Here is a 23780-nt window from a genome sequence, read left to right as displayed (position 1 = left end):
CACCAGGAGCACACAGCCTGATACAGCCTCGGCCCCACATCAGTGCTGCTGCCCTCGGCCTGCCTCTGCGCCTCTCCCCCTCTCTGCCGGAGCTCTGCCGGAGCTCTGCGCCCGGTCCGCGGTGCTGAGGGCGGGGAGCTAATGCGAACAACCCCGGGGAGAACCGAGCCCCGACATCGGTGATTGTCTCATTTGTTTGACATTACCGATGTGAGCGTGTGTTGGAGGTAGGCTGCCGTGTGCATCTCGTCATTTATCCGCTATGCTAATCGTAGGCTAGCTAAGTAGGGTTATTTACTGACGTGAAGGCGTCGTAAATGTCCAAATCAAAGCCTAATCACGCCGCTCCATCCAGCTGATACAAGTCACTGCGTGTGTTTGTTGTGTTAGATGTGTGTTTGTTAGAACCAAAGAACCATCACCCATTTGATCTGTGGGTGTGAAGACCTGAGTCCATGCATGGAGCAGATTTAATGCTTGTAAATGCCACAAACGCAAAAAGAAGAAAAAATATATATTTTATAATTTTCCCATCAAACAAAAGAGGGGGAATTTAGAAAAAATGAAATTGGATACACTGAGAAACATTTGACCAAAGATGTGTAAACTGATGTCAAAACCGCAGGTGAATGCATTTAAGACCATCATTTCTGCATTTTGAAAATGAACTTGTATGGTAGGCTAAATGTTGAGAAATTGCACTTTTCCAATAAAGTTAGATTTAATGCTAGTTTGAATCCAACTGAATGCTTTTAAATCTTTTTAATGCCACATGGAATTATTGTTGGCGACATGGATAGGCCTTAATGTAATAATAAAGATGGCAACATCTGTACTGTTCACATTACAGCACCATTTCAGTTGAGTTCACTTCTGTTTGTTTAGATTCTGCACAGTATTTATGGGAATAGACTTATGTAAAACAAAACAAATACTTTTTTTTCAAATTTCAAAATGTAAAGATCCATAATAATGTTGTTGCTTTCCTCTCCTCTCCAGGATATCTTGGAAATGGAGCCAGGGAACTTGTAAGTAAAGGACTAAACCAGGACGGCTTTCTTCATGTAAATATGGACAATAGCAAAGTATTTCAACTCATTGAAATACTTTGAAATTGATCATTTGAAATTAAGAGTGTTGTTGGGGGACATAACACAGGTTTATTTCTCTTACATTTTCAAACTTTTTCATCTTAAACAGAAAATCAATGTGAGCGAAGTTACCATATTTAGTCCATTACAATTTAAGGGGTAAAAAAAATACAAAGGTTTATATATAAAATATGCAAAAAGTACTTTCAGGTCTCACCTGTCATAGGCAAGAGCTTTCGTAATGTGATTGTGCTTTATGTGCAGTGGGAGGGGGTAGTCACCTCCATATTGTTTACCTAAACATTTTTACTAAAAATAACCTTTGGCAACGTAAAAACATAGTCAGAATCAGAATAGTTTTATTGCCATGGTTTGAGAACAGGTTCACAAACTAGGAATTTTTCTTGGTGCAGACGTGCAACATAGAACATTTATCACATCAAGAATATTAAATAAATGAGGTAAAGAAAAAAAAGTACAATATGGTAGATGACAACAATTTGGCATAGAACAGCAGTGGGATTGTGTAAAGATCTGGACACAGCACACAGTGCAACAGGGCCGATTACATCCATGTCTGTAACTAAGCTGTTGGGTCTTGTTTTTGTTCATGAGTCTGATGGCGGAGGGAAAAACTGTTCAGCTGGCGGGAGGTATGGGTCTATCTGGACCGTAGCCTCCTGCCTGAGGGGAGAGGGGTGAATAGTCTGTGGGGTAAGAAGGGTCAGCTGTGATTCGACCCACACGCCTCCGGGTCCTGGAGGTGAACAGGTCTTGGAGAGGTGGGAGCTCACAGCCAGTCACCTTCTCAGCAGCAGCACAATGCGCTACAGTCAAAGCCTGTCCCGGACTGTAGCACCGGGGAACCACACGGTGATGGAGGAGGAGAGGATGGACTCCATGACGACCGTGTAGAACTGCACCAGCATCTTGGTCGGCAGCTTGAGTTTCTTCAGCTGCTGCAGCTGTCCTAGGGTTTATTGGTTCTTTTGTCATGAAAATACTGCAAGTATGAATAATAGGTGCAACAGGCATGTCCAAATATGGACAAAACTAATTAATTAATTTAGGTTAATTAGTTTTGTGATCAAATATGGTGCCTGCCTTTTTCATGCTGTAATTTCACTCATTTCACTACGTCCTCCAAAACCAACACACATTTATCATCACTTAGCACAATTATTCACCATTAAAATGTGTGAGTTTCATCAACTTACCATAGTTAGTTTTCAAGTTATGTAAAGAAATGTACCATGAGTTTAGCCAGACTTGGGTCTTTTTCAGACTTCAGAGAAAACAGGAAGTTGAGAGCGCGACAGGTTTCTGATTGGTCAAATGGTCAAACAGAGGTGGGATCTGTGATGTAGGGTGATCTCTGAGGAGTGAGTAGTGAGGACTACATGCTTCTTTACATTACTGATGTGCAGCAGGGAGGCCATATGTAAAGTGTGCAGAAATGACCAAAAGTAGTCATATCGTACCCTATAAAGGGATAAACAAATCTAGTTTATCTAGTCTATTTTAGTCAACAAAAACATAACTGACTAAAATTATGACTAAATATGTTAATATGTTATATGTCAACGAAATGAACACTGCTTGTTTGCATAATTGGGACAGAAAGTGAGCTGCCAAGTGATGTTACACCAGGACTAAAGAAAGACTAAACCAGCAGGAGCAGGCTTGTAGCTGTGTTCAAGACAAGTAAATAATACAAAGGCGGTTGACATTTTGGACTTCGGTCTGTCCACTTTGTTGTTAAAATGTATGCTGTGTCTAAGCACTTCCTGTGTGCAGGGAATTCCATTGTTGTCAATGGAAGGGAGTGAAAATAACAAGCAGTGTTTGTGTGGCCTCAGGCTGATTTCAGAGCATGAAGATGGCCTGAGATTGTTTACGCAATATGTTTGTGTACTTTCTGTCATCTCAGAGGAAGTCTTTCCCAACCAGGGGTATGGGGACCAGTGTAATAATAATCTCATGGCTTTATGTAGCTTTTCCCAAACAAATTACACCACAAGAGACACTGGCAGTCTGGCAGAAATATCATTGTGAACAGGACTTTTCCCAAAAGCGGCCACTCTCCTCGTCCTCTGATCATCGCTTCCGATTTGTTTTTACCAACAGCGCCGTCTGCACATTCGTACAACAACATGCTTTCTGTGCTCATACGAGGGGATTTAAACTGTTCCGAGAAAATATAAAGTTCCTGTGACGTCGCTGTCAGACGCTCCATGGAGGACGTATCGCTGCAGATTGTAGCACGAGGAGAGGGAAGAAAGAAGTTCTGGCGTGTACAGGGTGTGTTCTCTTGCAAAATGATTCCAAGAACCCCCAGCTAAGTGGGGGTACTCGGAATCCCCCACTTAGCACAAACTCTGTTTGCTAACGGTCTGACAAACCACTTTCTCTCATTTTCGTCTCGTCAAAAGTGCGTCTTTGTTGATGAAAACAACACTAATGGGGACCCCTGGGAGAACTTGAGCATTTAGCTGGGGGTACTTGGAATCATTTTGGGTAAAAAAAAAAGAATAAAAGTAAATTTTAATTATGCTTTTCAGTATAAGGTTTGATTTTTGTAAGCACTTTGTGTTGATTTTGAAGTCAACACATGTTGATCAATTAACCTCACCCATAAATCTGAGCTTAGTTGATCATTTTATAAATATTTAGCAGGTAAGGAGTACACAAGAGTAGAAATGTACAACTTTGGGGTATGCGAGACAAAAAAGGTCTCAACTGGTGGGTTGGGACTCAAAAGTGGTCACGGAAACATTTTCAGTGGGTTACGAGCCTTTTCCCAGTATATTTCAATATTTATCTTCTGAAAAAGTCTAGTAACACCATCTGAGTCTGTTAAGAGGATTTTTCAGTTTGTGTTCATCATGACTGCAGTTCATTAGGCTTATTCAACAATAATTTAGTTTAGAACTACTAAACTTAAGGACCAAAGAAATGTTGCATCCGTAACAATCAAAAACAATGTCAGCTGAAGTGAGACCGACAGTCTGGCCATGAACACAAGATAGCAATGCCCACAAGGTACATTCTGTAATGTTTTTTTATTTCTATGGTCATCACAGAGCGAACCTGCAGCAGGACCCGGTGTCGGTGCTGAAGCGGTTCCAGCAGAGGTACTGGAGGACCAGGCAGACCCTGATCCGAGTGACGGGCCAGAGGCAGGATGAGCACGTGGTGGCCTCCGACGCTGAGCTCGATGCCAAACTGGAGGTACAGCACAGACCAGGTGTCCCTGCAGGGCCCAAATCTCAATGAAATTCCCCATTTCTTTTTAAGTGTACTCCACCTAAGTCGTATATTTACTGAAATATCCTGTAGCCAGTGGTGGGCCGTGAGGATTCAGTCAGGGCCTTCAGTAGTAACCTGGGTTAAACACACAACAAGATGGTGGAGACGAGCACATTATAACATGGAGATGTTTTGTTAACAGAGCAAGAGATCCAGAGGTCAACCCAAACGCAAAATCCAAAGTACTAAAAAGATACTAGACTTACAGAATGTGGGATAACTTTTTGGCGCTCGTATTCCTTTACCTGTTCCCTTAACAAGTCTCAGTGAAGCTGACGAGGGGAAACTCTTCACCTGTCCAGGACCAAACCCTTCACCTGGCCGGGATCAAACCCTTTCCCTGTCTGGGGCCAAACCTTTCACCTGTCCGGGATCAAACCCTTCACCTGTCCGGGATCAAACCCTTCACCTGTCCGGGATCAAACCCTTCACCTCAGCGGGGTCAAATGTCTGTGCCCCCCTGCTTTGCTATCAAAGCTCTTCATGAGGAAGGGCCGTCAAATAATCCACTTAATTTTGCCTTGTTCTCACATTTTACAAAAGGTTTAGTTACTTAGTCATTCAGTTAGTTGAGCGTGCACGTCTGATTGGAACATCTTGCCCATGCGTGGATACATTATTGGTTTTCCCAGGCGAGGAAAACAAAGGGGGCGCTGCTGAGAGGGCAGGGCACTGAAGGACGCACTGTCATTGTACGTCAAATTTTGATTGGCTGATAATTCTATCAGTCATACTGGCTGTCACTCATGTGCTGCCTGACAACAGAGGGGCAGCTGGATCTGTGGAGCAGGCCAGAGGATGAGCAGCTCACCAGAGGTACTTTTTGAGTAGGAAATTACTGTTACAACTCAACAATACCAACAATACCCTGTTGGCCACCACTGCCTGTAGCTCTTCAGGTTTATACTAAAAGTAACTTAACTGGAATATTCCCTTGATCCAGAGCACTGAAGCATTCAGTGTCTCATCTTATATCAGCCACAGCATTAGCAAACATGGCCGTTAGCCGCCTTTAGCTACACCCCCTCCATTTCCCCCTCTTCTCAGGCACAAATAGCTTTTTGATTCACACTGTGCTGCAGCTTGCTCCCGGCTCACAATACTAACATTAACCCACCTTCACTCCTGCATTTCCCGAGCTCGATCAATACACCTACACCCATATAAACATCAGAGGCCAATTTCACTGCAAACAGGGGTGACAGGAGCAGCTCCAGGGCCAGATTGAAACAAACGGCCCGCGGCGCTGGCAGAAGATGAAAAGTGGAACGGCTTTTGACACCTCATTTACAAACGCTGATTCTACCTCTGCGGATAAAGAGTCAAATCAGCATCAGTTCATAACATTGTTAGAAACATAGTTTGTTTGTTAGATTAAGGAAAACATAAATAATGTTTTCCATGAATTCAAACTTCATTTTGGTACCAGTTAGCTTCTTTAGATAGTCACCAGACATTGGATTATATGACCTGATTCTGCCGCCCTCGGGCTGAGCAGCAACAGGCCTACATATGCACATAAACCCGCCTGTTTCTTAAACTGTGCCCGTCCCAGGATCATCACAGGAGGAATATCCACATTTAGAAGTGCTAACTTTCTCTGAAACCAGGCTTTAAAGTTGGTTCTGCAATGGCTGTTATGACGGTCAGGAACAGTATTATCAAAGTTAAGTTACACTTAAGTAACCCCACACCTTAACCCAGCACATTTTCTCCAGTTCAGCGTTACCCAAATCTAAAAGCTTCTGGACTAGAGCTCACAGCCTCAATTGAAAGCCAAGACCTACAAGACTGATCTAAACCTTTTTGTTGCATTGTCGCTGCATTTGTCACCACATTTTTTAAAACTTTTTTGTTGTGTTTTCGTTACTTTTTTTCTTTTAAAATTTGTCGCTTTTCATGGCATTATTATTGCTTTACTGGCTCGTTTTGGTCTCTACTTTGATGCTTTGTTCAAGAAGCTTTTAGATTCGGGTAAAGCCAAACTGGAGACAATATGCTCTGTTCACGTGGGGGATAAGAGGTTTATCCCCGTAGGGAAATTCGGTCTCGTTGGGGCGATCGGTAGGAGCAGTGAGCTGTCAGCGTGGGCCGGGACTCGGGGACCCATGTCCAGATGTAAAGCCAGGCCAATGGTCAGAAACATCTTGCTGGTAGGATTCACCTATTGTATATGTTTTTAGTGTTAGGGGAAATCGGAGGAAACCTACGCAGACATGGGGAGAACATGCAAACTTCATAGAAAGGTCCCATCCATCCTCGCCCATTTACTTGCAAAGCCACACTGCAAGTAAATGCAAAGTGTGGCTTGTGTCGGTCTTTGGGTCTGGAGCCCACTGGGAAACCTCTCGACACTTCCCACTTGTGCTTGGCTTGACAGCACGTTGAACACTGCACAGCAAATACACTGCGTTCCAAATTATTATGCAAATTGTATTTTTGTGTCAAAAAGGTAAAAAAAAGTGTTTTTATGAAACTCATGGATGGTATCGTGTCTTGGGGCTCTATGAATCACTGACATAAATCTCAGAGACCTGGGATGATTAGTTGTCGGGTTAAGCCCAGTTAAGGGAAAAACTACTGAAAAAGGGTGTTCCACTTTATTATGTAGATCATCATTTTCAAGCAATATGGGAAAGAAAATGGGACTTTCTGCTGATGAAAAGCGTGAAATAGTTGAATGCCTTTGTCTAGGTATGAAAACATTCGATATTTCATGAAAGATTAAGCGTAATCATCGTACTGATAAGAGATTTGTGGATGATTCAGAGCACACTCGGGTATGTGCAGATAAAGGCACAATATGGACGGTTTCTGCCAGACAAACACATCAGATTAAGAGAACAGATGCTACAAAGCAGCATGCAGGTATTTGAAGCTGCTGGTGCCTCTGGAGTCCCCCAAACATCAAGGTGAAGGACCCTCCAGAGGCTGCAGTTGTGCATAAACCTTCTATCCGACCTCCCCTAAACGGTTAATTGAAGCTGATGAACAGAAACGGCTGCAGTGGCTCAGAAATACATGAGACTCATTTTCAAACAGTCTTGTTCACTGATGAGGCCGTGTAACCCTGGATGGTCAGATGGATGGAGTAGTGGATGGTTGGTGAATGACCACAATGTCCCAACAAGGCTATGACGTCAGTAAAGAGGTGGCGGAGTCATGTTTTGGACCAAAATCATGAGGAGAGAGCTGGTCGGCCCCTTTAGGCCCTTTTAGGCTCCCTGGAGGTGTGAAAATGACCTTTGAAAAATATGTGGAGTTTCTGACTGACCACTGTCTTCTATGCTACAAAAAGAAGAGCCGTGCTTTCCCTAACAAAATCCTCTTCATGCATGACAACGCACCATGTCATACTGTAAAGAATAACTCTGCATCACTGGCTGCTATGAACATAAAAGGAGAGAAACTCATGATGTGGACCCCCTCCTCCCCTGACCTCAGCCCGATTGAGAACCTTTGGAGCCTCAACAAAAAAAAACATCTATGAGGGTGGGAGGCAGTTTTCATCCAAACGGCAGCTCTGGGAGGCTATTCTGACATCCTGCAAAGAAATCCAAGCAGAAACTGTCCAAAAACTCACAAGTTTAATGGATTTAAGAATTTTGAAGCTTCTATCACACAAGGGCTCCTTTGGTAAAATATAAGTTGACCTGTTAAGATTTTTTTGATTGAAATAGCTTTTGATTTCAGTAAATATGACCTCCCTCCTTACGCCAATGAAGTTCCCTTTGTCTGATTACTATCCTCTCTCCTCCAGGTGTTCCACTCCATCCAGAGGACCTGCATGGAGCTCCTCAAAGTGGTGGAGCAGTACCAGAGGAGGATCTGCAGTGAGCGCTTTAACTCCGTCCCTCTGTCTTAATCACATATAACTACGACTTCGCCTCACCTGTGTGCTGTCCTCCCCAGGCCTGTCCCAGGAGGAGGCCGAGCTGGGCCGCTTCCTGCGCTCTCAGGGCTCCCAGGACAAAAGCCGAGCGGGGAAGATCATGCAGGCCACGGGGAAGGCCCTGTGCTTCTCCTCACAGCAGAGGTAAAGCAGCATTTCACCGGAAACACCATCTCCTCATAGGCCCTTTTCACCGGGACGTCACACTTCACATCCTACTGTTTGGGCCAGAATTTTGATACATGGATTTTGTTGATATAGATCTGCTGAATGATAGCATTAAGAGAAAAAGGTGGAAGCGGGACGTCAAGTCAAAAAAGCCTATATACATGTTGCGTTTGTATCTTTAGATCTGCCTCATTTTTAATTTGAATTCATCTATTTTAAGAGGCCAGTCTGATAACTAAGGCTGCGCTTTATGAGATGAAAACAGCATAGTGCATTCCTAATAATGTGACCAAACTATATAGGGAAAATAACAAAAACTGAAGTGTTGCATATTTTTAAAGGAACAGGCCACCGTTTTTCCATACTGAGATATGTTCTTACCTGAGCTTTGACGAGTTCTTTAGGACCTGTCTGATCTTCCCCCGTGCCTTCAGTCACGTAAACACAGCGCAGACGGCGTTAGCATTTAGCCTCTCCCTCTCTCCTCTATAGCTCCAAAACAGGTCAAGATAGAAGCTACCAAGCTCTTCCACGTTTCCCCTATTTAAATATGGTTACGTGAAGTGTTCCACTACAAAGTATAATTACACACAATTAAACAATGTGGATTTTCTAAGCGGATAAAAGGGGGACTATATAGTAAGGCGTAATAATACCAGGAGTAGTTTGGCATCCGCACAGTAAAGTGAAGATTACTGCACGGATTTCGAACTACTCCTGGTATTATTACGCCTTACTATATAGTCCCCCCTTTTATCCGCTTAGAAAATCCACATTGTTTAATTGTGTGTAATTATACTTTGTAGTGGACCACTTCACGTAACCATATTTAAATAGGGAAAACGTGGAAGAGCTTGGTAGTCTTGACCTGTTTTGGAGCTAAAGAACTCGTCAAAGCTAAGGTAAGAACATATCTCAGTATGTAAAAACGGTGGCCTATTCCTTTAAGTTCCTATGCATGTTTTTGAATGAATGAATATTTAGGGGTGGCACGAGACACTATAACATAAGTTAAATAAAAGTGCATATTGGAATAATGTGTGGTTTTGTTCTGCAAAGCTTTTCACCGCCCTTTTTGTTGAGGCTTCATTTGCAAAACATGGCTAAATCTCAGTCAGATAGAAGACCTTAACGATCTTGGTTAATTGTGCTGTGGATATTGTGTCGCCTTTGTATTTCTATAACAATAATGTGCAGCCCTTCACTAACAGAACTTGTCATAGTTCTGATGATGTTGTGGATGTTCCAGACTGGCTCTGCGCCCGCCCCTGGGCCGCCTGTACCAGGAGGTGGAGACGTTCCGCTACAGGGCCATCTCCGACACATGGCTCACAGTGAACCGCATGGAGCAGAGCCGCACCGAGTACAGGGGCGCCCTCCTGTGGATGAAGGACGTATCGCAGGAGCTGGACCCCGACACACACAAGCACATGGACAACTTCAGGAGGGTAAAACATCAGCTCACGTTCAGGCTCTGTCAGTAAACTGGCATTTCTTCCAAAATATACTGGATGAGGTCATTCCATCATTATACGTAGTCTCACAGTGAAAGCAGTAGAGTCCTATTACAAACAGAGGCAGCTACGCAAGTTACTCAAGTACAAAATTAGGACTTAAGTAACTTTCTTAAGAAACTGTACTTATTATTGTTATGAAGTATCTTACTCTTACTTGACTAAAGCAAAAGTTACTTGTGCCAACGTGGGTCCATTTTAAAATGACCAAAGCTTCATGTTGACCTAATATATGTGTGGTTTGTGTTTCGTGCCCCTTTTTCTCTAGTAATATATATATTTCATACATTTTATGTTATTTTCTCTGGAAATATTGCAATTTTTCCATTATTTTGTTTCTCATCATTTAAGCGATAACTGAAACATTTTAATCAAAATGCCAACCCTCTGAAAAGTTTAAAGCAGGGGTAGGCACATTTTCTTGGCGGAGGGCCGATTTTCTTTATTGTAAACAGACTGAGGGCCACTGATTATTAGCCCAAAGTAAAGCACAACACTGGAAAAATGACCATCTTCAATGAGATAAATGACTTAAATTCAATATTCAAAATTCTTTTTCCAGTGCACTTCTGTCAAATGCCAGTGTTGTACGTAATATATGACCTCATTGGGTGTATTGACAGTATTTTTACCTTTTTTCTCCCATTTACCTCTAATAGTGTTAAAAATTATCTCTGATTTGTGTAATAATGTTTCTCAAAATCATCTTGAGGGCCAGAGGTTCTGTGCTGAAGGGCCGGATTTGGCCCCCGGGCCTGACGTTGCCTACCCCTGGTTTAAAGCAAAGTATGACAAAGTATGAGATAAGTTTTCTGACTGGCTTAAAAACAAAAAATGAATATGAAAAACAGCCAGTCTTTTGAATGCCTATTTAAAATGAGCAGCTCATTCGGCTCTCAGTAAAGAGTCAAACATTTCAGGACACTTCTTTGACTGCTGTTCAAAATATTGTTGATTAACTTTTTTTCCAAACCTTTTTCTCATACATTTGTTAATCCACTTCAGTTCTGCACAAAACTGCGACATTTTGCAATAACAAATTTAAAACATGATAAAAGCGCAGAAAATGGCTCATTTTCCTTATGTTATTCCCATCGGAAAGCATTGGGAAATACAGCCATACGTCAATGCTCTCATTACAGTTTGAAGTGTTAAAAATCACTAAATGTGCCTTTGAACAAAAGAAACTGCAAACAATGAAGACGTTATGATTTGATAGTATAGTCAATGGGGCATAAAACACTTCGACCTCGATATGACTTCCATAATCAAAATCATCCAAATCAAAGCTGTAGCTGATCTTTGACATACCTAAGTGTGTAATGAACGGTAAAAACAGTTTCAGCCCAAACGCATTTTTTAGATGTAAAATCAGCCCTTTTGTGTTTTGTATGTGTCAAGTTTAGTGGTTTGCTGATTCTGAAATGAGCTCCAGGAAAGGTGTTGGGTAAATTAGAAATGAAAATTAGCAAAAGGAGGCATAAAAGAACCCCAACGGGACGAAGGGGGAGGGTTAACTCTGTGTATCTGTCACTAATGCTCCAGCCTGATCTCCTGGTGTCCCTGTGTGTCCAGGTGCAGGCCCAGGTGAGGAGCACCAAGAGCGGCTTCGACAAACTCAAAGGTGACGTGTGTCAGAAGGTGGACATGTTGGGAGCCAGCCGCTGTAACCTGCTCTCCCACGTCCTCACCACGTACCAGGTCACACTCCACCTAAACACCCCAGCTCTCAAAGGCTTCATGATTTACTCTCTTGTATTGAATTTCAGACCACGCTGCTGCACTTCTGGGAGAAGACGTCCCGCACTCTGTCGGCCATCCACGAGAGCTTCAAGAACAGCCACCAGGCCGAGCAGTGCAAGGTGAAGGGAGATGTTCAGAACACTTAGCATGACGTGGGATCTGAACGCACAGTTGTAGGTATGACAAGGTTCATCAAGGAAGCGGCACGTCGAATCAGAGGTTTTTTCATTCCATTTTAATACCAAAATGTTTTAATACCAAATTTTTAATGCACCAAATGCTACACATGGAAGAATGTGTCATTTCTAACGATTTGTAACCATTCCTAAAGAAAGAAATGAGTGGAATTTGTGTGATAGTGTCAACAAAACTGAACCTTTTTCAACCTTCAGTTTTGTTTTGTTTATTTAGTGAACTTTAGTGAACTGGAGTGAAAATTGACGAGCTACAGTATGTCCTATAGCTGAGAGGTTGGTAGTTCAAATCCCGGTGCATGTTGTCGCCGCTTCCTCGGGCAAAACTCTTCAGCCGCCTCACCTCCAGAGTCTGACACTGGTGTATGAGTGGGTTCTGAGTGTCTAATGTAGGTTTATGAATTTAAAGTCTGCTGGAATCCAAATGAAACACTTTCCTGCATCGATGGGCTAAAGGAGCCGAGGGATCGACACACGTATCAAGCACAGAACAGAACACCTCAGCCGAGCTATATCACAAGTGTATCATTTTAACAAAAGTCACGTGACCAACACTTCCACTCTGTCATTTTCTATCATGTTGTGTCATACATAGCGAGTAGCAGGGGATTTATCCGGGCACTGATGCCGTGGTGCTGTTGGGCTCGAGGGCCCACCCCGGCCGGGGCTCGAAGTGAAACTGCCCTGAAATGAATGATTCAATACGAGCGATCGCTGTTATTGTTTACTTCCGCAATTTTCGCCGGATGTTTGGTAGGCAGCTGATGCATCCAGGCCTCTATCTCGGTTTTATAAAATGATAGATCTGTTACAGCGCAAGAGAAGCAATGCCCTGTTTATGGACATTGTTTTTGCTGATTATAGGATTTTAATAAAATGTTTATCAAATATGAAAATGTAAAATGCCTACCACGGCCAACGGATGTGACGACATCGCGATCGCTCGTACAGAGCCATCTCTTTTTTTCTCTTTCACGAGGAAATTGAAGTGCAATGCAGAAACAAATATAACTTAGTATATTGTTGAATCATCATACCGCGTAGCTCTGTGAGGAGAGCGTCCGGATTATAATCAGGGGGCTTGAGTTTGAGTCCAATGATGGTCTAAGATGGTTTAGTTGTTTGACTTGACATCCACTGGTAAACAAAAGCCTGGTGCACTCAGTTCACTTTTTACAGACTCACTGCTGTAATGCTTTTTCACCACCAGATGGCGCCAATACAATGTACCCTACGAACACAGTGTGCTACAATTTTGAAAGTGTGCAGCACACACTATCATCTACCCATCACTACTTTCCAGTGACATTTAAGGCCTTACTTAAGTCACAGTTCTTTCAAAGACTTTCAGTGCTTTTTAATGCCTTGTAGAAGCCCTGTATTAACTTTGTCGGGTTTGACAGGATTCGAAGGAGCGGTCCGGGAAGAGACGAGGAAAGACGAAGAGGACGGAGAGACAGGACACACCCAGCAGTGAAACCACAAATGAACAGTAAAGTCTTAATTCATTCACAGATTTTTATGGTAAAGGTTTTAAGTTCTGTTTTGCTCCATGTATCTATATTTCCCCAACAGACTGATTTCTCTTGAAAATGAATCCAACGACAGGAGAGAAGGTAATGGACTGAATATGATCTAACCGTCCCGCCCATTCCCAGATAAATGAGCTGTGTGTAACATGTTTGTGTATGTTTCCCAGAGCCGGGGCTGAGGGCAGAGGCGGAGGGGGAGGAGGAGGTGGACACTGCGTCTCTGCTCCAGGACATCCTAGGCTCTCTCAGCCTGGAGGGGCCCCCAGCACAGGGCCCAGAGGAGCCAGAGGAGAGGGAGTTCTTTCTCCCGTCTCAGCTCTTAGACCAGAGCCTGTCCTGTCTGCACACCGCAGGTCTGTGAGAGCAACCACACACTGGGACAGGGGGTCTGGACTTCGAGGCACAATTCTGCTGTCCTCCTTTAAATGAACTGTTAGGGATTCTTCAAATATTCAACTAAACTCTGTCAGTTTAATCATACGGACTCTGATACTATTGGTAACTCCAGTGGCATGTGTTTTGTACTCAAATTTAGGAGGACGGCCGGGTCTTGGTAGGTTTGCAGTGATGTCATACTCTTTCCATTCCTGGATGGTGGATTTAATTGCACTTTAAGATATGTTCAAAGCTTTGGAAATCGTTTTTTCAATAGAAAACATGTAAAGCACAAGAGCCATCTTCTTCTTTCATATCCATATTGAAGTGCAGCGCAAAAACATAGACAGGCTAGAATAGCCTATACAGTGGGGGAAAAAAGTATTTGGTCAGTTTCACATAGACATTCTATTGGATTTTGGCCAAATACTTTTTTTCCCCATTGTATATATAGTTGAGTTGTAATACTGTTTGTGTAGCTCTGTAAATCAAATCAAATCAAATCAATTTTATTTGTATAGCGCTTTTCATACATGTCATGTAACACAAAGTGCTTTACAGATTTAAAAACATTCTCTCACACCCACTTCCTTCCAGAAAAAACAGACACATTGTAGCATTCACACTCCCCCCACCCACCTCCCCAGAGACACACTGCACAAGCACACAATACACACTCAAGGTAAAACAGTGGAGATTATGGACAAAAGGCTAAGATAAGGCAAAGATAAGGCTGGGTGCAGATAAACCAGGTAAGGGAACACCATCCAAGGAGCCGTCTGCATCGGGAGCGGCACCTCGGCTGCAGCCACAGGGACCAACACAGGGTGCCCGGACAACACCACACCTCCATCCAGACACCCACAAGACAGCACCCCAGCAGCCACAGCCAACCACCGCTCCCGAGGCAGAGGGCTCCTCCAGAGGAAACTGGAAGAGCATAAAAATTGTTAAAATAAATAAAAGTACGTAAGTAAAATTGAATAATAGGATAATAAAAAAAAAAAAAATAAGACCGAGAGGTAAAATACATAAATACAGAATAAATATGAATAACTATTAAATGTCAATTTAATTAATTATAAGGTGCTGATAAATAATAATAAATAGGCCTAGCAAAAATAAATATCAGTTAAAAGCTAAGCTAAAAAGGTGGGTCTTGAGCCTGCTCTTAAAAACATGAACGTTCTCTACGGCCCTGAGCTCCTCCGGCAGGTCGTTCCAGAGGCGAGGGCCGTAACACTGGAAAGACGCCTCACCGTGAGTTTTCCTGTTCACTTTAGGAGTAACTAGGAGACCCCTGCCGGAGGAGCGAAGGGGCCGTGAAGGTTCATAAGGTAAAAGCAGTTCTGAAAGATAAGAAGGACCAAGACCATTAAGACATTTAAAAACCATTAAAAGTACTTTAAAATCGATCCTGAAACACACGGGGAGCCAATGCAGCGATTCTAAAACCGGTGTAATGTGGTCCCGCCTCCTGGTCTTCGTCAGGACACGAGCTGCTGAATTTTGTAAGAGTTGTAAACCTGAGATACTCTTTTTGGGAAGACCAGAAAGCAGGGCATTACAGTAGTCGATACGACTGGTGATAAAAGCATGCATTAGCGTCTCCGTGTTGGCCCGAGAGAGAATGGGGCGGACTCTGGCTATGTTCTTTAGATGGTAAAAACCTATCTTTGTGATATTTTTGATGTGTGGAATAAAAGTCAGCTCAGAGTCAAAGATCACGCCCAGGTTCTTCACCTGTGAGGAAGGATTAAAAGACAGTGACTGTAGTTTGGGTAAAAGTCTCTCTCTCTGGGCCTCAGGACCGATGACTAAAACTTCTGTTTTGTCCTGGTTAAGCTGGAGAAAGTTTTCTGCCATCCAGGATTTAATATCTAAAATGCAGTTAAAAAGTGCATCCATTGGCCTGGTGTCATCAGGAGACATGGAGATGTATAACTGTGTATCATCAGCATAACTGTGAAAGTTGACTCCATGTCTCCTGATGACATCACCAAGAGGGAGCATATACAGATTAAAAAGCACTGGGCCTAAAATCGAACCCTGGGGCACACCACATGTGATTTTATGGACCTTAGAGGAGAAGGTATCCACACTTACCATGAATGTCCTGTCTGTGAGGTAGGAAGTAAACCATTTGTGTGCAGCACCAGAGAGGCCGATGTGTTTTAAACGAGTTAAAAGAATAGTGTGGTCGACTGTATCAAAGGCAGCGCTAAGATCCAGAAGAACCAACACTGTCAACTTTTTAGAATCATAATTTAATCTAAAATCGTTTAAAATCTTTAAAAGGGCGGTCTCGGTGCTGTGGTTTACCCTAAAGCCAGACTGGAATTTCTCAAGGACATTATGTGCATTTATAAAATCACTAAGTTGGGTAAAAACAAGTTTTTCTAAAATTTTGCTTAAAAATGGTAAGTTGGATACCGGTCTAAAATTGTTAAAATCATTAAAATCCAAATTGCTCTTCTTCAACAGGGGCCTCACCACCGCCCCTTTAAAGGCAGCAGGGAAGACCCCCGTCTGAAGAGAGCAATTCATCATGTTTAAAAGCTCGTCTCTAAAAGATCCATAAAATGTTTTAAAAAACGGCGTTGGGGCCGGGTCTAAAAGACATGTGGTGGGCCTCACTGAGGAGAAAACTTTATCAAGCATCTCAGCATTAACCAGGACAAAACTGTCCAGTGTTTCCTCTGGAACAAGTAGACAATCAGATGTATTTAAAACCGTGTTTCTTTGGGTAGATAAAATATTACATCTGATAGTGTCTATCTTCCCCCTGAAGTGGTCTGCAAATGCCTCGCAAAGGGAATCTGATGGAGTTTCACGGAAAGCTTTAGGATCATGGTGAAGAAGGTTGTCAATGGTTGAAAAAAGGACCTTTGTATTATTTTTATTGTCCGATATGATTTTGGTGAAGTATGAATTTCTTGAGTTTCTAACTGTTTTATTGTATGTTTTCAACTGCTCTGTGTAAATTTGGTAATTGATTGTAATTTTATTTTTCCTCCATTTTCTTTCTAGTACCCTGCAATTTCTTTTTTGTTTTTGAGGTCCTCATTTTTCCATGGGGGCGTGGGTTTGACTTGCATTTGTTTCAGTTTTAGAGGCGCGACCAGGTCAAGGGTGGATTGAAGCTTACTGTTAAAATCATCAACAATAAAATCACAGGGTGCAGGTAAAACCAAGGGGGGGTGTTTGTCTAAAATATCGATAAAAGTTGCAGCCACTTCAGGGGTTAGATGGCGCTTCCCTACAGTTCTCAAGGAGGTCTCACGCTGGATAAAAGCGGTGATTTTAAAAAACACGCAGTAGTGGTCAGAGACAGCCAAGTCGACGACAGAGGACACACCAGTGGACAGGCCATACGTGATGACCAGGTCCAGGGTGTGTCCTCTGTCGTGAGTTGGCTGTGTGACATGCTGAGTAAAAGACATGTAATTAAGAATGTTTAAAAATTCATTTGAAAGAGGGTCTAAAATATTATCTACATGTAAATTAAAATCACCGGCTAAAATTATTCGCTCATAGGAGTTGTGTAAAATTGTTAAAAACTCTGAAAACTCATGAATAAAAAGTGAGCACTTTTTTGGGGGTCTGTAGATTGTGACACATAAAATTTCAGGGCTGCTAAAAACAATGGCACTGTATTCAAAGCTGGTAAAATCATCAAATAAAATCGGCTTGGCAGCAAGGGTTATCGAATTTACCAGAGCAGTGCCGCCTCCCTTTTTGCCACTCCTTGTAGAATAAGTGAAGTTAAAATTAGGTGGTGAGACCTCTTTGAGAACAACTGCAGCATCTGCACCCAGCCATGTTTCTGTTAAAAACAAACAGTCAAGTTTATGATCTAAAATCAGGTCATTCATAATAAAAGTCTTGTTCAGCAGAGAGCGGACATTAAAAAGTGCCATGTTTAAGGTGACTGAGGGATGACTAAGTGAATGGTTTAGTGGTGATGAGACTTTTGTTAACTGCTTAAGATTATTTGGGTTATGTTTTATGGATTGTACATATTTAGTCCGCTCTCTGCTGATAATGACAGGGATGGGTGAATTATGTACAGAAAGTCCGTTATAATATGAATTACAGCTAAAATCAGAAGTGAGTTGAGTATAAAACGGGAAGGTTGAATGACAGTAGTGGTGAGGGCTGGTGCTAACTGGGACAGTTTGCTGGGGTGGAGAGCAGGGGGTTCTAAGAGGGAGGGACGAAGGTGTGGTGGGCTTGGGAGGGGTGGCAGGTTGGGAGGATGCAGGCAGTCAATAGTTGTTGTGGGAATGAATGGCATACACTATGTTGGCTGTTAAAATCCGATTTCCAAGTGGGTTGATGTGAAGTCCGTCAGGGTTATAGCAGGAGGAGCGGAACCAGAATAATGTGAAATTGTCAATGTAGCCATAGTTGTATGTGGAGGTGAAGTATTTGAGCCAAGAATGAAGTGCCTGTATCCTGCTAAAACGAACATCCCCACGGCCCAGCGTGGGGAGAGGGCCAGAGATAAAAACAGTTTTTCCACAACGGGATAAAAAGTCAAATAAAAGTCTAAACTCAGTCTTTGTAATTTCTGATTGATGGAGAGAAGTGTCATTGGTGCCGACGTGGATGATTATTGTTGTGATTGTGGCGGGCGCTGCTTGGAGAATGTCCGGTAGTTTATTGAGTAATTTACTGACAGTAGCTCCGGGAAGACAGTGGGTTTTGGAATTTAAAAATCTACAGTACCTTATGATGGAGTCTCCAACCAGGAGGGTAGTGGGGGAGAAAAGGGGCCGCGGAGGGCGAGGCGGAGGCACGGACGGCTGAGGTGGATGTAGCGGCGGGGCGGAGGTAGCGGCCCGTTCGGGGCTCCCGTGGCCGGTGGCTGTGGCAGCTGGGGCAGGGCAAGGCACCGGTTGAGGTTGAGCGGGTGCAGCGGCTGCGGCCGTGTTGACGCTGACAGGAGGACTCCGCGCCGGATCGGAGCGAAGAGCTCCTCCCGTAGCCAAGGCAGGGCTCTCCGCTGGTTTACAGCGAAGAAGCCCTTCCCCGGAGCGCCTACGGACGGCATCTTTTAGCAGTTTATGGCGGGAGGAGGTCATCACTGCCGTTCGGACAGGATCTCGCTCCCTCCGCGCGCTGTCCCGAGTTGTTTCACTGCGCTCGGTGCCATTGCCCCGCGGAGATGGAGCGTGGGAGAGGCCCACGGGAGCCGTCGGGGAGCTAGCCGCTACAGCCTGGGGATCCGTGTCCTGACGGTCTGCAGCGATGGGACTGGCGGAGACATCTTCGGTGGTGAAGGCTGCGAAGCGGTTGGAGAGGACCGGCCCTGGAGCTGCGGCTGGGGGGGTTCTTTGCTTGCCCCGGACCACGATGTCCACCCAGGAGGACTGGTTAGCAGGAGATGGGGTTGAGCAGGATGACGGGCGCGGGCAGGTAAGGGGGTCCCAGGCTAGCGTGTCCTGCAGCGAGGCGCTCATTTTTGATATATGCTGTGATTGTTGGTGAGCAATGTCCATGAATCTATTGAGGAGCTTTTCATTGTCTTTGAGCTGCGCTACCAGTCTCTGGTTGTGGAGTTTTAGATCTGTGATAATTTTGACCGGGTCCTGGTCTTCTGGGGGCATGACGAGGACAGGGGCAGCTAGCTAGCTGCTGGGACCGGCCGGGTAGCGAGTTGTGCAAGTTAGTGCAGTTAAAAACGCTGATAAAATCCAATAAAATGTCACCATAAAATGCTGGGTAAAAACAATAAAATATGTGTAAAAAATAAATAAGTGTGAGTAAAAGCTCAGTAAAAGCTCAGCTCGAGACAGCTACTGGCAAGCGACTTCACCAGCTCGCGCATGCGAGTAAGGAGAGCATCCGGTTAGGACGGAGGCAGATGATGGTCTTTGGTGGTTTAGTCCTTTGATTTAACATCCACTGGTAAACAAAAGCAGAAATATGTCTGGTGTCATCTTTTTGTCACAGGCACTACCCTTTATTAAATCAGTCAGTGACTTTTTTGACATTTTTAAAAGGTTGTATCACTGATACTTTCATTCTTTTGTCTGTGTTATCCTTTTCTGGAGCTGTTTTCCTCTTTCTAAATTCTCACTCTCAGCTGTTAAACAGCTCAGTCCTAATGTTTTGGTTCACATTTCTGAACGAGAATCAATGAGCTCAGTGTTGAGAGTTTGCTGTTTTCAGGCTCACTGCTGTAATGCTTTTTCACCACCAGATGGCGCCTATAAGCCTACCAACACTGTGTGATACAGTGTGACACAATTTGTAAAAGTGTGTGACACACACACTGAGGTATCATCTACCCATCGCTACTGTCTGCTCCCCAGTAGTCTCTGACAGACCTCTGAGACCATCACAGAGCAGCTGTATTTGAACTGACATTAGATCACACACAGACTCTATTTAGTCATTGGGTCAACATGTGATCATTCAGAAAATCATCTGGCAAAAGGCAATTGGTGGCACTAACAGGAAAGAGGTATAGATACTTTTGAACATCTCACTGTTCAGTTGTTTTTTTTAAAATAAAAAATTCATAATCATGTATAAATTTAATTTCACTTCATGATTGTGTGTCACTTACTTCATTTCCTTTACTGCACAATCCTCCACTCCTCTGCCCCACGGCGGGCCACAGCTGACAGGGAGTCCAGCCACCACAGTTAGGCTGCATTCGTCTGTGTTTTTGGACTGACAGTAAAGGTTTTCTGCTTTGTGTCCACCTCCTCGTCTCCTTGTAGATCCGTTTGTTAATCCGTTGAGAAGTTTCACCAGCTTTTACCAGCGTAGTTTTGTTTATTATTTTGAACGTTTTGTCACTATTTCCCTATAGACTGGACCATGGGCGCCCTGCAGAGAAATGACGGAGCTGGACTTTCACCTGAGGCCAAAGGGAATCCATCGTCCTCGTCGTCAACGGGTACAAGTCCCACAAGTTTGCTTTTTCATTTTTGACATAATTTCTCCATTATATTTCCTTTTTATCTTGAATTTTCAGACTGCAGTGCTCCGCCCAAAGAGCTGTCCGCCTGGCTGAACCTGTTCGCAGACCTGGACCCTCTCTCCAACCCGGACGCCGTGGGGAAAACCGCCGGCCAACGCCAACCTCACGACGCTTAGGACTTTATCTGTTCGCGAATAAACGTCTTCTGACTTAAACCCTGAGCTTTGAAACGCACAGGTAAAACGAGTCTGTAAAAAAGCCATTATTGGAAACGTGTTGCATGGATTGCTGTGTGTGTGGAACAATGAGCTACAGACTTTTGCTGCGGACCTCGAAGTAGTAGTTATTTTCGATCGCATAGTTTATGTACAATGTGTACCAAACCAGCCAGAGAGCGGAACATCTTAAAGTGCATTTGACAGGTATTTGACATATGACACATCACAGTGTCAGGAAGAGAGCGGCGGGAGAAATTCATATTTAGTCATTTTGTTTTTCAGCAAATTGTGCCAAAAGAAGCTTCACAAAATCCTTAAACGATAATGTAATAGCCACCAATAACTGATTTTAAACATAATACGCCTTTTTTTTATTTTGGCCAATAATTATTTAATTCTAATTTTGATCAAGAATGATATTAATGTCACTGAAGTGCGGTTACAGCCACATGCTGAAATACAATGAAAGATTAGAAAACTAATCCAGTGGTTTACGATGAAAGTGAAGGCTAATTAGGTTTATATTTATTAGTAATTCAGCCTGTAGGGGGCGCAGCGACTGCTCCAGTTGGCTCATCAGTCTGACAAGATGAAAATTGTTCACAAATGTAATGATACATCTAACCTGGAGTTGTATTTCAGTCAACATTCACACAGTTTTGAGTTAATTCTCAGACAAAGCTGTTAAATGTAGCCGTTTCTTCTTCTACGGCGTCAGCTCCTCGCTCTGTACTTCCTGATTACACTCGCGTCATTGTTCAAACCCAACAAGCCCATAATCCAACATTATGGACTCTGAGCCGTTCTGTGCTCTAAGTGTTTATCACGCACTGGAGCTGCTCACATGCCGTTTCCAACCTGGAAACTGCCAGCAGGAGGAGCTCCAGGCAAGATGTTCACCAGCTCTTTCTCCTGCCTGTCATTGTTACCAATTCATTCTTATAGAGACACATTTTCAAAATGTAAAATATCAAAGTTGAAGCACCAAAATAAGGTTTTTAAGTCTCTCTTTGAGCTCCATCTGCAGGACATTGTCCAAAACAAAAACAAACAAATTAAACATTGTTTTTGTGCAGTTTTCTGTCAAATGTTCGATGTTGATGATCTCAAATGATGTTTCAGATGGTAAAGGTAAAGGTGGTTCTAATCCCAGTGTCACTGTGGCACTTAAACACCTCACCTACAGTATGTACCTGTGAGTGAGTGGTGTGGTTGGAGCGGTTTGGCAGCCGTTGAGATATGATTGAGTAATGCAATGTTAAGTGTATTTAGGCGTCCAGGAGATTATTGACCTGAGGTCAGTTTGGGCTGCCAGAAAAAATATACATCTATTAATAATGGACTCACACAGTTGTGCTATTCCAGGCCCAAAGGCTCTAACTGGGCTGCAGCAGGAGCCTGGGCTTCTTTTAGACATAAATACAGTTATACAAATGTTTTGTGTTTTATGTACATGTGCATAAATGACATAAGTTTTATTTGCATAACATAACGAGACTGTGGAGACGTGTCAGGCCCAGATTACATAGCGGACGATGTGAAAAGAGGAGGAACCGAACCTCAGGGACTCGAACCACCAACAAGTGGAAAAAACACCATTTGAGATCATCAACATGAAACATTTTAGGGAAAAATGCGCAAAAACTGTTTAATAAAAATATATATTATATATATATATATATATTTCTTTTTTTTATTAAACAGTTTTTGCGCATTTTTCTCTATAATGTTATAAGACTGATGTATTATCATTACTGGCTGAATTTATTAATGTAATAATGATGTAATAACATTATCTGTGGCAAATTGTTATTATGTTATTGAACATTATTACATTATGATTCACAAACCAAATCAGGAAAATGACTGAATCTGAACTTCTGCACGTTTTTAAAGTCACCACTTTTTTTTTTGAAGGCTGCTTTTGCAAGTATTTGTAAAACTCAGCCAAGTGGAAAGTGATATAGCCATAATATTTGGAACATTACTTTGGTGATAGCTAAATGACAAGGCCCTGGCCCTTATATACAGTATGGTTGCATTGTGTAGGTTTATAGAGTGATTCCCTCTCTTAGAAAAAGAAAGTTAAAGAGTCACACCGGCAAACCTGTCACATGTACTTTAGAAATGATGAGGCCATATTTATTGTAACTAACCCGCCTCTGGCTCTTGTTCTTCCACAGATCTGAGATCAGGTTAAACGCATGCTGCATGTGACAGATGTACAATCACTAACGACTCATATGTGGTGGGATTGTTGTTTAAATGTTACGTACTCCGACTAGAATATGCTGCAGAACCTCTGCCAAAAACAATGCCTTACTGCGACCTCAGCCAGGCCTCACTGCTCTGGTGTTTTAGATTTGTGAAAGGTTTAATTGTGAATATTATTTATGTGTGTTCCTTTATGTAAAAGCCATGTGAAACTGCTCCTAAACTCAGAAGTTGGCGAGGGTCGGCAGAATAACTTGTGGTCAGCTTTACATTTGCCTCTTTGCAAAGTCGTTTTTCAAAAGAATATTGATCCAATCCAATCAGGCGACTGGTGAGTGAAATCCCAGCCCACTTTGACAAACCCCTGTGGTTTATATTTCACATTTATCAGTAATTGATTAATTTACAGATGTTTTTTTTTTATGATTAATGGCTTTGCTGTGAAAGGTGTATAAAAATAGCGTTTTTTCTCCCAAACCTTTTACCACTTAATGCGAAAGTGACACCACGTGAGGTGAGATGGGGTAAACTTAAAGCAGAATTAAGCAACTTTTGTACCTCAAAGGAACAGGCCACCCTTTTTACAAACTGTG

At 42.9% G+C, this 23780-nt stretch overlaps 1 protein-coding gene across 1 annotated transcript; it reads left to right on the top strand.

Moving 5' to 3' along the window:
- The first annotated feature begins 1003 nt into the window (after positions 1-1003).
- ica1 (islet cell autoantigen 1) lies at positions 1004-21172 on the top strand. The gene is made up of 12 exons (XM_079562257.1): positions 1004-1028; positions 4175-4322; positions 8161-8233; positions 8313-8436; positions 9710-9908; positions 11550-11675; positions 11744-11836; positions 13315-13403; positions 13487-13527; positions 13611-13796; positions 20645-20731; positions 20810-21172. The coding sequence occupies exons 1-12, from the start codon at positions 1012-1014 to the stop codon at positions 20929-20931; spliced, it is 1305 nt and encodes a 434-aa protein (XP_079418383.1). The 5' UTR covers positions 1004-1011; the 3' UTR covers positions 20932-21172.
- The last annotated feature ends 2608 nt before the right edge of the window (positions 21173-23780 follow it).

Source organism: Gobius niger (genome assembly GCF_951799975.1).
Source record: "Gobius niger genome assembly, chromosome: 8".
Lineage (NCBI taxonomy): Eukaryota > Metazoa > Chordata > Actinopteri > Gobiiformes > Gobiidae > Gobius > Gobius niger.
This window is presented reverse-complemented; position numbering and strand designations above follow the sequence as displayed.

Excerpts from the sequence above, each read along its gene's own strand:
- ica1 (XM_079562257.1), top strand. Across the intron at positions 9,909-11,549 it reads ACATGGACAACTTCAGGAGG|GTGCAGGCCCAGGTGAGGAG; the intron begins GTAAAACATCAG and ends CTGTGTGTCCAG. Across the intron at positions 11,837-13,314 it reads ACCAGGCCGAGCAGTGCAAG|GATTCGAAGGAGCGGTCCGG; the intron begins GTGAAGGGAGAT and ends CGGGTTTGACAG.